General features: G+C 41.8%; 1 protein-coding gene across 1 annotated transcript in view; it reads right to left on the bottom strand.

The window, feature by feature from the left end:
- LOC147596587 (adenomatous polyposis coli protein-like) overlaps positions 1-13169 on the bottom strand; it is a 139920-nt gene that overhangs the window by 110112 nt on the left and 16639 nt on the right. Inside the window, exon 3 of the mRNA XM_086769680.1 lies at positions 6546-6630. Coding sequence (XP_086625806.1) covers positions 6546-6630 — 85 coding nt within the window. The remainder of the gene's footprint in view (positions 1-6545; positions 6631-13169) is intronic.

Raw genomic sequence — 13169 nt, 5'->3', positions numbered from 1 at the left:
CAGTTCATCACGCATTGTTTTACGCCGCTGTATCATCGTCAGGGGAAGAACTCCTCGCATTCCTCCTCTGCTCTAGCGTGGGGTCCCTCCCACGGGCCACAGTCCTTTGTGAAACTGCTCCGGCGTGGGTCATCTCTTCCACGGGGTGCAGTCCCTCTAGAACAGCTGTCCCAGCGGGCCCTCCACAGGCCACAGCCTCCTTCAGGCCTCCACCTGCTCTGGCGTGGGGTCCTCCACGGGCTGCAGGTGGATCTCTGCCCCTCCATGGACCTCCATGGGCTGCAGGGGGACAACCTGCTCCACCATGGTCTTCACCACGAGTTGCAGAGGAATCTTGGCCAGGAGCCGCATTACTCCTCCCCCTCCTTCTTCACTGACCTTGGCGTCTGCAGCCATTCCTCACAACAGGCTGGCAGACGCCTCTCAGGATCCTTTTTACATCTTATTCACTTCTCATCTCCTCTCCACTTCTTGCAGCCGGGCCGGGCCGAGTTGGGCCCAGTCGGCTGCCCGGCGGGAGGCCAGAGGGTGAGGCCTGCAAGGCCCATGAGGCTCGCGCCTCCCCCTCTCTGCCCCCCGCTCAGCTGCTTCACATCTTCTCCTCTCTCTTTTTCCTGTTTTCCCCTTCTTAAATACGTTATCGCAGAGGCGTTATCATGGGACATTCTGCTACCAATTGGCTCGGCCTTGGCCAGCAGCGGGTCCGCCCTAGGCCCGGCCGAGTCCACTGAACAAAGGGGAGCGACTTCTAGCAGTTTCCTACAGAAGCTACCACCTTAGGCCCCCCCTCACTAACAAAACCAGAACACACATCAATCAGGAAATACAAAAGAAATTATAGGAAATAAGTTGGCAGATAGAGCAGCTAGGAGAGTAGCAAAAAGAGATGCCTTACAAATGGCATTGATCCCTACTAAGTCTATTGCTCTACCAAGAGATAAACCCTAATATTCTGAGGAAGATGAGAAACTGGGAAAATTATTAAATGCAAAGAAAAATTTGGCAGGATGATGGGTGACACCAAAGGGTCAAGTAGCAATCCCACCACAAATAATGAGGGAAATAATGCAGAGAAAACATAAGGAATGCCATTGGGGAGCAGAAACATTAGTAACTCTCCTAAGGAGACACTTAGTATCAATAAAAATGCTAGAAATAGCTAAAATGACAACTGCAAAATGTGAAATATGTTTGAAAACCAGCCCAGTGATAAAGAAAAAGGTTCAAATTGGAATATTAAAATCAAGAATGGAACCAGGAGATTATTGGCAATTAGATTTTTCAGAACTACCCTGACACAATGGATATCGATACATTCTGGTAGGGGTTGATACTTTTACAGGATGGCCAGAAGCCTTTCCCTGTTGAACCAACCAAGCAAAAGAAGTCATTAAATGGCTATTATTGCAGGAAGTCATCTCGAGATTTGGGGTACCTATTGGAATTTCTTCAGATAGGGGTTCACATTTTGTTGCAGAAGTAGTGCAGGGTGTCAGTAAAATGTTGGGAATCACTTGGGACTTACATACACCTTGGAGGCCACAATCCAGTGGAAAAGTAGAAAGAATGAATGAAACATTAAAAAGACAAATTAGTAAAATATGTCAGGAAACTAATTTGAAATGGCCTCAGGCACTTCCATTGGCTCTATTATGGATTCGGCTTCAACTCAAAATGGAACATTGATCAGTCCTTATGAATTACTGTGTGGAAAACCTTATGAATCTCCTGAACCAAATTTAAATCTACATTTAAAAGGAAAACAAGATTTATATAACTATCTGCTTTCTTTAGGAAAAACTTTAACTGCGCTTCAAAGTGTGATTGTTTGGAACAGGCTTCTGTCTTTGGAGAATCCAGTACATGATTTTCAACCAGGAGATTATGTCTATGTGAAGACGTGGACTTCTGAACCTCTTCAGGAGCACTGGAAAGGACCCTTTCAAGTACCATTAAAATTGCTGAATCTGAAGCATGAATACATTATACTAGGGTGAAGAGAGCACCACCAGCGTGGAAAATGGTCAGTAGGGATCCTAAGACTTCAAAATTGACTTTGAAATGTGTCATCTAATCTGGCATATCATTTTGAAATCTGGGGAGAACGGATATGGTTTTGAAGATTAATGCTAGTGGGAGCCTGGTTTGTGGCAAAAACTGAACAACGAGAAATGACAGTAAACTATGGAGGTACTTTGGGATTGGAATGTAATTCTACTCAAATTCCAGAATTTGATACTGACAAATTAAAGGTGAGTTGGATGGAAGACAAGGAGAAAAGTGAGATAGTACCAAGGCAAAATGAGATGAAGGAAATAAATAAGAGACAAGCTGAACAATTAATTTATCTCCCAAAGAAAACCCAGGAAGAAAATTTGATTATAGGATTGATTAAAGGGTTTGCCAATCTCCAGAATGTGACACAAATTACTGCCTGTTTGCCTATACCAAGGGCAGTTGGTGAATCCATTCCATAGAGAATTTTGACAATGAATTTGACTATTTTAGAACAGAGAAATACAACTACTCACTGTGAAAAAAAGACCAGTAATTGGATAGCAAGAACAAGTAACAAATATTAAGAAACAATGGAAGTTTCCAGGAAGTAGAGCAGACTGCGAAAAATTACTAAACTTTGTTTTTACCAAAATAGAGAGATTCCATAATGTAGGATACTGTACTTATGATGAACAAGTGAAGAAAAACAGAACTCAACTGGTCATGGAATGGAAATGTGATGAGGATAACCAGACTATACCAGAAAGGGCAGTTAGTTGGGATTCAGTATGGTCTATGACTATGTTATCTCAATTCCAATATATGGCCAAAACTCCTTGGTGCTTTACCTGGGATGGGTCAATTTTTACAACTTGGCCATCCGTAAATGATAAAGGGAGTTCATTCCGAGAAAAGGAAAATATAATATCTTGGTGGAAATGTGAGAAAATATACAATTGCCGTACTGTAGACATGGCAGTTTAAAATATTCCCCCTTTAATGGCGGCCTTGAAATATGGCTGCTTGTGCAGAGGACTTTGACATGATCTCCAATTGACTGAAACATATAAACCCAAAAGAGGAAGAATATTTAGTTGTAGAAAATCGACCATTCAAAGTCCGGGACATTTGGTTTGGCAATGAGTGATGGAACACGGACAACTCATTTGCCTCTTGATGGAAAGGTAAAACAAATCACGCTGGAGATGCCAACATTGTGCTCAATTTGGAAAAAGTCTCCTTTTAGGGGGCCTTTAGAAAATTTGAAATTAGAACGAGTTAAAAGAACAACAGATGTTGAAGAGGAGTGGAATGAACCCTCTACGGGAGTTAGAATAAGTTGGGTCTTAGAATCTTTACTGACCCCTTTGGCAATATATAGGAATCGGGATTGGCTATACCGATTAACAGGACAGGTGGAAAGGTTGGCCAATGTGACCAGAAAGGGATTTAGAGATTTAAATTTGCAGTTACAAGCAACCTCAAAGATTACTTTACAAAATAGAACGGCTTTAGATATGCTCTTACTCAAAGGACATGGAGTTTGTGGATACCTGAGGGATAGAACTGATCATTGTTGCATACACATTCCAAATGTAACTCAAGATGCGGAACACAATTTGGACTTACTGGAAAAGACAGAAGGAGACACTCAAAAACTTCAGCAGGACATGCAAGAAAGTTGGATAGATAAGATCTTAATTGGATTGGGATGGAATTTGAGTTCATGGATAAAAACACTGATTAGCACTGCATTAGTCTTGTTGATAATCTTTTTAGCAAGTATTTTGGTTTATTATTGTTTAAAGAAACAAATAAACCACAAGATCACAACTAATCGAATGATTATCCAAGCAGCGGCTAGACAAGAGGATGAAAAAGAATAAATTCCAAGGCTCCCACCAACATATAATGAATGAAACAAAATATTGATAATGCATTATAAAAGATAATAAATTTTTAGAATTAGGATGAAAGTATTGAAATGATTTTTCAAAACTTTCAAAGGGGGGAAAATGTTGCACGTATTCTGATAAAATAATCAAGATTCAATCAAACAGAAGAGTTAAGTTTGACTAAGAAACTGAAAATTGTAAGGCATTGTTCTGGTTTTGTTAGTGAGGGGGGGCCTAAGGTGGTAGCTTCTGTAGGAAACTGCTAGAAGTCGCTCCCCTTTGTTCAGTGGACTCGGCTGGGCCTAGGGCAGACCCGCTGCTGGCCAAGGCCGAGCCAATTGGTAGCAGAATGTCCCATGATAACGCCTCTGCGATAACGTATTTAAGTAGGGGAAAACAGGAAAAAGAGGAGGAGAAGATGTGAAGCAGCTGAGCGGGGGGCAGAGAGGGGGAGGCGCGAGCCTCATGGGCCTTGCAGGCCTCACCCTCTGGCCTCTCGCCAGGCAGCCGACTGGGCCCAACTCGGCCCGGCCTGGCTGCAAGAAGTGGAGAGGAGATGAGAAGTGAATAAGATGTAAAAAGGATCCTGAGAGACATCTACCAGCCTGTTGTGAGGAATGGCTGCAGACGCCAAGGTCAGTGAAGAAGGAGGGGGAGGAGTAACATGGCTCCTGGCCAAGATTCCTCTGCAACTCGTGGTGAAGACCATGGTGGAGCGGGTTGTCCCCCTGCAGCCCATGGAGGTCCACGGAGGGGCAGAGATCCACCTGCAGCCCGTGGAGGACCCCACGCCAGAGCAGGTGGAGGCCTGAAGGAGGCTGTGGCCCGTGGAGGGCCCGCTGGGACAGCTGTTCTAGAGGGACTGCACCCCGTGGAAGAGATGACCCACGCCGGAGCAGTTTCACAAAGGACTGTGGCCCGTGGGAGGGACCCCACGCTGGAGCAGAGGAGGAATGCGAGGAGTTCTTCCCCTGACGATGATACAGCGGCGTAAAACAACGCGTGATGAACTGACCGCGACCCCCATTCCCTTTCCCCCCCCGTGCCACTCGGGAGGGGAAGGTAGTAGAGATAATGTTAAGCTCAGGAAGAGGGAGGGGTGGGGGGAGGTTATCTTGTTCCCTGTCTCATTCTCCTGCTAATTTTAGAAATAAATGAATAGTTTTCCCCAAGTCGAGTCTGTTTTGCCCGTGACGGTAACTTTAAGGATTTCTCCCCGTCCTTATCTCAAACCTTGAGCTGTTTTTTCTTATATCATCTCCTCCTATTCTCTCAGAGGGTGGGGGGAGCGAGAGAGAGACTGCGTAGTCTGGTCCCGATCGGGGCTGAACTACGACAGGCATAATCTATAAATTAGAATTGTTAGGCTTGGAAGAAGTAACTATAGGAACCTCGCTAGGAAATTATTACATTTTATATTTTGTTAGGGAATGTAACTGAAGTGATGGGAACGGGGTAGACAATCCTTTAATGTTGTTTATATGCTGCTATGCTCCCAGTACAGCCCCAACCCATCTTGGCAATAGGTCAGGGAGTAGTTAACCAATTAGAATAGTTGATTTGGGCTAGAATAGAAATAAGGGTGGTCAAGCATATCATAGATACCAGATTTTTGTGGTTAGAGACCATGCACCATGGAGAAGAAAACAACATGCCCATAAGAAGGGGTCAAATAAAGGACACACTTGCACGACCACCAGGAGGCTTGGAAGACCACCGAAGACCCCCAGAGAGACTTAATGAGTATGCGCAGCAAGGCTGAGTTTATGAGAATAATTTCTAAGAATTGTTTTGAATATGCATAATTATTCTGGGAAATATAATGAATATGTATGTTTCTATATGATATAAACTTTATTTCACATGTGATAAGCATGCATGCTAGGTGGAGCAATCCCCCATGCATCTGGCGCTGCAATAAAGAATGCCTGCTTCTTAATGCTACATTGGTGTTGACCGATTTTGGTGACACTTTCATAAAAAATGGGCAGAGTGTGGCATAAATACCATATGAATTGCTCTTGTATCCCACTTCCTAATAGCCTCTTTCTCAGGGATTCCCACAGATGTTCCACCATTACGTAAATAATAACTGTTTCCACCATAGGGGCCTAAATGTAGACATCCTCTACAATATTTCTGATTCTGTGATAGGGATAACAGATGTATGCAGCGAGTCACTGATCTGGGCTTGCTCCGCACATCCCATATAACAGGATGGGTGCATGTTCCACCATATGCTCTAGGGAAGGGGGCATAAATTTTCAGCATGACAGATACAGTTCTAGTAATGTGACAGGGAAAGGGCAGGGCATGTAAATGAGTTCAGAAAATTGGTGGAACTAATCCATCACTAATTTAAACAATTAAAAACAGTTTTTTCATGAAGAAGTGAATAAAGTGTAAGATATATCAAATGCAATTCATATGAAGTCTTGGGGTAACAGTAGCAAAAGAACAAAAGCAACATAAGAACACATTTTTTGAAAATGTGTCTTAAAATAATTGGCAAAAAATAACAGACGCTGAGATTATACCTAACTTCCAAAGTTAGCACTGGAAAGAAGATGCATCTGAGTTGGAAAATTTTATCCTAAAGCAACAATAACTAAGAAACAAATGAACCTACTTAAAGCATAATTCTAAATTTACCTTTAAGTCGTTCCATTAAGTCAATTTGTCCAGAAGATGCCATTGTCTTATCTTCAATACTTCCTTGTAGCTGTTTCAGCACCTCCTATAAGAAATTAAGCATAATTAAGAAATCCTTAAAATAATAAACCAAGGTAAATACATCTTATCCTGTCCTCAAGTACACATTTATGCAACAGCTACGGTGACACTGATGTAAACTATATTTAATGTGAGCAGTGATCAACTGTCATAACTAATTTCCATCAAATATATACTACAGTATTTCCCCAAACACTGTCACAACATAAAGTCTATCATCTTCTCTGATAATACAATTTATCAGGTTATTTAAAAGTTCTTCTCAAAGTGAATATCACTTATCTCTAACTTACAGATGGAGAAATGGAAGCCCAAAGTACAGTCAAATTTCTTCAATCTGTGTTCTTAAAGTTAGTCTTGTAAATATAAAATTTGGATACATAACTAGAAGTTACTAAAGAGTCTTGAATAGTACATTTGTTGAACTTCAAAGATATCAGAAGAAACACTCTCCAGGGTTGTTTTTTTCTGTAGGTTGGTTTGTTGTTTTTTTTTTTTTTTCTTTCTTCCTGCAAGGCCACTGTAGCCAGCAGTCATACTTTTCTTACTACTGCTATCATGCCTATGAGGAAAAGATTTAGGGCTCCTTCAGGGAGTCATATTATTCTGCTTACTACTACTACCATAACACCTATAAGGCAAAGATTTAGGACTCCTTCATTCAATCAAAGCTTCAAAGCCTAGAATATCCCTGCATGCTATGAAAACTACATATGATCAAATTATACAGCTAAAGGAAAATACTTCAAATGCATAAAAAGATCCATGGTAAATAATGAATACTAGACTAAAAGGGGCCTGTAAGCCCCCTGGTCCTAATGCTCAGTGGCCTAAACTGAGGTGGAAAATTAAATTAAAGTTATAGCGAAGGCCTTTTCCATATCATAATAGCAGATACATCAACAGCAAGAATAAATTGAAAAGACTGTCCACAAGGCAAAAAGCCCTTATTATAATTTAAAATATGATTTTTCATATTATAGAAAATAAAATATTTTTAGAAGCAGTAGTCAAGAAAAAACTAAGTAATGAGAGATACTCCATACTTGTCATACACAGACTCTACACATAGAATTGTACATCTATTCAGATCCCAAATCTAATTAATTTTAGGTAATTATAAAAATCTCCACAACACTATTTTACTCTTTTAGGAAACTAGCATGCCTTGCTATCAATGTTATTAATTCTTGCAACCTGTACAGAAGGTACACTTTAAATGCATTTTTGCTCTGTTTGAGGAGAACAAAACCAGCATCTACATGAAGTCAAGATATTCTTCATTTTTTAACAGATATAATATCGAGCCTTTCTGTACTCAAAGTGTTATTACTAGAACAAAACAGAAGTAGAAGGATTCTGAGTAAAGAACTCCAGAAGGTTCTGAGAATATTACCTCCAAGCACTAGAATCAAACACTAGCTGCACAGTCACTCTGCAATCACCCATTATTTAATTTTATGCTAGTACTCCAGGAAGAGGACATCTGGAGTACAGATACATTAACCACGTCTACACTGATTTGTAGAAATAATTCTGAAGGTCAAGCTGAGGTCACGTTTCCTGACTTAAATGTTGCCTGACTCATGGAGTACTGCAAGGGTATGCCTACATCAGTGTTTTAGTTTGGATCAGTTTGAAGCCAGTCTCACAACTGCCCCCACTAATTGTACTTTGGTTCAGATTGTTGAGTGATTGCAGAGTGTAAACTAAACTCCTTTCAGATCAAACTAAGTGAGCAATTACGCTCAGACCATTAATGGGCATTCACTCCATGGGACCAGGCTGGAGCTAGACCAAAAGTAAACCTCCCTGAAACACACAATATGGATAACTGTGTCCTCAATGTAACTTTTCTACAGATCTGTTCATCTACAGCCAGCTGCACAACAGAATGTATTGGGTTTACATGGCAAGGTTTTGGTAGCAGAGGGAGGCTGCAGGGGTAGCTTCCGTGAGAAGAGACCAGAGGCTGCTCCTGTGCTGGACAGAGTTGATTCCAGCCAGCTCCACTGGTCAAAGCTGAGCCAACTGATGAAGCTGGTAGCACCTCTGTGAAAATCTATTTAACAAAGGGTAAAATGCTGCACAGGCAGCGTGTGAGTGTGAGAAGCAAGGAAAAAAAAAAAAGTAAGAAACAATCCTGAGAACACCAAAGTCAATGAAGAAGGAGGGGGAGGAGGTACTCCAGGCACTGGAGTAGAGATTGCCTCTACAGCCTGTGGAGAGGACCACACGACCACACCAGAGGAGATATCCACACTGAAGCCCATGGAAGACTCCATGCCAGAACAAGTGGATATTCCCTGAAGGAAACTGCAGCCCATGAGAAGGAACTACACTAGAGGAGGCTCTCCTGACAAGAACTGCAGACTATGGAGAATCCACACTGGAGCAGGTTTATCCTGAAGGACTGCAATCCATGGTGAAAACTCATGCTAGAGCAAGGGAAAAGTGTGAGGTGGAAGGAGCAGCATAGAACTGTTATGAACTGACTGTAACCCCCCCATTCCTCATCCCCTCTGCACCCTTGAGGGGGGGGGGGGGGGGGGGAATAGAGGAGTTGGGAATGAAGCTGAGCCTGGGAATAAAGCTGGGGCAGGGGGAAGATGTTTTAATTTTTGTCTTTGTTTCTTACTGTGGTGGGTTATCCTTGGCTAGATGCCAGGTACCCTCCATGCTGCTCTATCACTCCCCCTCCTCAGGAAAGAAGGGGGAGAAAAATACAACGAAAGGCTCATGGGTCAAGATAAGGATGGGGAAATCACTCAACAATTACTGTCATGGGCAAAACAGACTCAATTTGGGGAAAATAATTTAATTTATTGCCAATCTAAATCAGAGTAGGATAATGAGAAATAAAACCAACTCATAAAAACACCTTCCCCCCTCACCCCTCCCTTCTTCCCAGGCTCAACTTCACTCCCGATTTCTCTACCTCCTTCCCCCAAGTGGTGCAGGTGTTATATGACATAAAATAATTAAGCAATATAATTTTAAAATAATATTATTTTTGAAAATTGTAGAAATATTAGGCAGGTTTTGCTATCCATATAACTGCAGTCACATAGGCTAGACTTCGTATGCAATCTATTAATCCTTAGAGAGAACTGGTAGTTTAAGGATTGTCAGGAAAATGTATTATTCTGTTTGTTAAAAGTTAGCCTAGCATAGCTGGGGTGATTAAGAGGGATGGCAGAACAAAGGCAGGCCTCGAGGATGGAGTGTAAAACAGGCCCTGAGCCAGTACTTTGGAGGCAGAGAAGATCAAGGAACACTGTGACCTGTTCTCAAGACCATATATGGAGATTTTAAGGAAAGTTAAACCAGCGAATTTGAGGAGGGGGCGCTCTGATGAGCCCTGGGACCACCAGACGACCCTTGACTCAAAAGACTGAGCATGCGCAAGTGGGTGGGGAATATTATAATGATTATTATGAAATCTGATGATTATGTATTAGTGTTTCGAAAGTTATTAATGATTATGCATGAAAACACTAAATATATTCTGTCCAGATTTCCAGACCAGCATGCACACTAGGTGGAAGGATCCCCCATGCATCCGGCGCTGCAATAAAGAATGCCTGCTTCTTAATGCTACATTGCTGTTAAGGAGTTTGATTCTCTATTTCAGTGACACATGGGGACAGGGAACGGGGGTTGTAGTCAGTCCATTACGTATTGTCTCTGCAGCTCCTTCCTCCTCACACTCCTCCTCCTGCTCCAGCGTGGGGCCCCAACCATGGGAGACAGTCCTTCATGAACTTCTGCAACTTGGTTCCTTAGAATGGGCTGCAGAGTGGATATCTGCTCCACTATGGACCTCCATGGGGACAATCTGCTTCACTAGGGTCTTCTCTACAGGCTACAAGGAAGGAATCTCTGCTCTGGCACCTGAAGCACCTCCTCCCCCACCTTCTTCACTGACCTTGGTGCCTGCATAGTTTTTCCTTTCACATATTCTCATTCCTCTCCCAGCTGCTGTTGCAGAGCAGGTTTTTTTTTCCCCTTCTTAAATAGTGATAGTGCTTCTGTGATAACATATCTCCGATTGGCTCAGCTTTGGCCAGCAGCAGGTCCATCTCGGAGTCAGCTGGAACTGGCTTTCTCGGACATGGGAGAAGCTCCTGGCATCTTCTCACAGAAGCCACTCCTATAGTCCCCTCACTATCAGAACCTTGCCATGTAAACCAAATGCACTCACTAGCCTACTCTATTCTTAATTGGCAATGAATTAATTTTCCCAAGTCAAGTCTGTTTTGCCCATGACAGTAATTGGTAAGTGATCTCCCTGTCATTATCTTGACCCATAAGCTTTTTCATCCTATTTTATTCCCCTGTCTTGTTGGGGGGGGGGGGGGGGAAGTGAAAGGACAACCCACCACACTGCATGCTACCTGTTGAAACAGACACAGCCTTTAGGATCAAGTCTGGTATGATAAAAATCACTACTCAGAAAATCTCAGCTGTGCTTGTGCTTTTAACTACATTCAAGGGCATTCTCATTAGCCATAGGGCCCAACCATCTCTGTATGTAACATATGCCCTGTCAGCAATGTCAGACAATCAAATAACCTGAAGGGCTCCCACATTATCTGACATAAGGTCAGATGTCATTTGCAGACAGCAGTCTTAGCTTAAAAGCCTAAAAGGGCAACATTGACATGTAGAGTGGTCTTTGGAGTATTTCAAGCTTCTGAAAGACCTGTCAACTCAGATAAATTTAGAAATACCTAGCAGAATCCTTTCTCCCGAGAACAGCACAGTGATGCAGGAAAAAAAAAAAAATCCCCACACACAAAATCAACCCCAACATCCAACCTTTCCTCCTACTTCCTTCTTAGAAGTTGTCTTCTCACCTCTCTGCATGACAGTGCTGCTATTTCAAAGATCATGTTCAGGATACTTCACGACATTATGACTCCTCTTGCTTCAAGAGACAATATTAATAGCTAAGCAAAAATACTATCACCTTTTCCTGTGTTACCAAATTACATGACTGAATGATGTCCAGATAGCTCAGGACTGCTCTCTCTGAATATGAAGTAACAGCAAGTGCTAAACATCAGCATAGCAGATCACATTTCTCAATTTTCCCTGCTACAATTCCAATTAGTTGTCAATTAGTTGAGGTTTTTACTTATATTTTTTAAATTTTCCACTTCTTTTTTCAACCCTGTATGCCATTTTATTTTTAGTCAACACATAAAACTCTCCATTATTTCTTTTCCATAGAAACACTGTTTAGATAACAACGCCATTATTAGAATCATAGAACAGCTAGTGTTGAAAGGGACCTTCAAAGGTCACCTAGTCCAACCCCCCTGCAAGAGGCAGGGACATCCCCAACTAGATCAGGTTGCTCAGAGCCTCATCCAGCCTGGCCTTGAACGTTTCCAGGGATGCTGCTTCCACCACCTCTCTGGGCAACCTGTTCCAGTGTTCTACAACCCTCAGTGAAAAAAAAAATTTCCTAATATCCAATCTGAATCTATCTCCCTCTATTTTAAAACCATTACCCCTAGTCCTGTCACAACAGGCCCTGCTGAAGAGTTTCTCCCCATCTTTCTTGTAGGCCCCCTTGAGGTATTGGAAGACCGCTATCAGGTCTCCCTGGAGCCTCCTCTTCTCCAGGCTGAACAGCCCCAACTCTCTCAGCCTGTCCTCATAGAAGAGGTGCTCCAGCCCTCTGATCATCTTTGTGACCCTCCTTTGGACTCTCTCCAACTGGTCCTTAGGCTATGTGTTTAGTTTAGAGCTTTACCTTTGTTTGACAATTACAAGTGGTTGTTTTAACCAGAAGGACTTAAATATGTAAAAGTTCTTGCATGGAAAATACATATGCATAAATTGGGTAATACAGACACTTGTTTGGTGGAATAGAAAAAATAAGAAAGTGAATTCTAAACTTTATTCAGTTTAAATTCTGTATTTTGACAGTATATTACCACCCTTATGTTTAACAGATAACAAATACAGGAAAATATATAAGGAAGCAAGTGAAAACTTGTCAGAGAAATTCAGGTATGGTGGTACTTAAGAGTTAAAAGATTTCTCATCTCTCAAGCAATAAATTGAAATAGTAGGGATTATACAGAAAAGCATTGGCTAACAAAGTCCTATTTGCTTGAATCGCTGCAAGAAGGCAACCTATCACAGAGGATCTTAATGATCCACAAACAAACAAGATGTGACCAGCTGACAAACTGATGAGACTGTTGACAGAAGGGAAATCATTTGGGTGACGATGATTTTCATTATCCAAATCTCACGATTACTCTAGTAAAGGAATTATCTTTCTTAAACTGTAATCTGCTTTTGCTTAAAGCCAAAGGGGTCATACCTAGATTTTCCTAATTGCTGAAGAGACAGGAACAGGTTATACATTACAGTTAAAAAAACAGCAATTACATACTCTAGTTAGTTTAGAACTCCTTGATGAATATTACTTCTGACATTTCACTATCTATTTTATCCTTTTGTTCTAAAATTTCTATGTTTGACACTTAAATTTGAGACAGGGCCACAGACATATTCCCTCCC

This window comes from Chlamydotis macqueenii, chromosome W (genome assembly GCF_036417535.1).
Source record: "Chlamydotis macqueenii isolate bChlMac1 chromosome W, bChlMac1.mat, whole genome shotgun sequence".
In the NCBI taxonomy this organism is placed as follows: Eukaryota; Metazoa; Chordata; class Aves; order Otidiformes; family Otididae; genus Chlamydotis; species Chlamydotis macqueenii.
The sequence above is the reverse complement of the archived record's forward strand: the minus strand, read 5'-3'. Positions and strand labels throughout refer to the sequence as shown.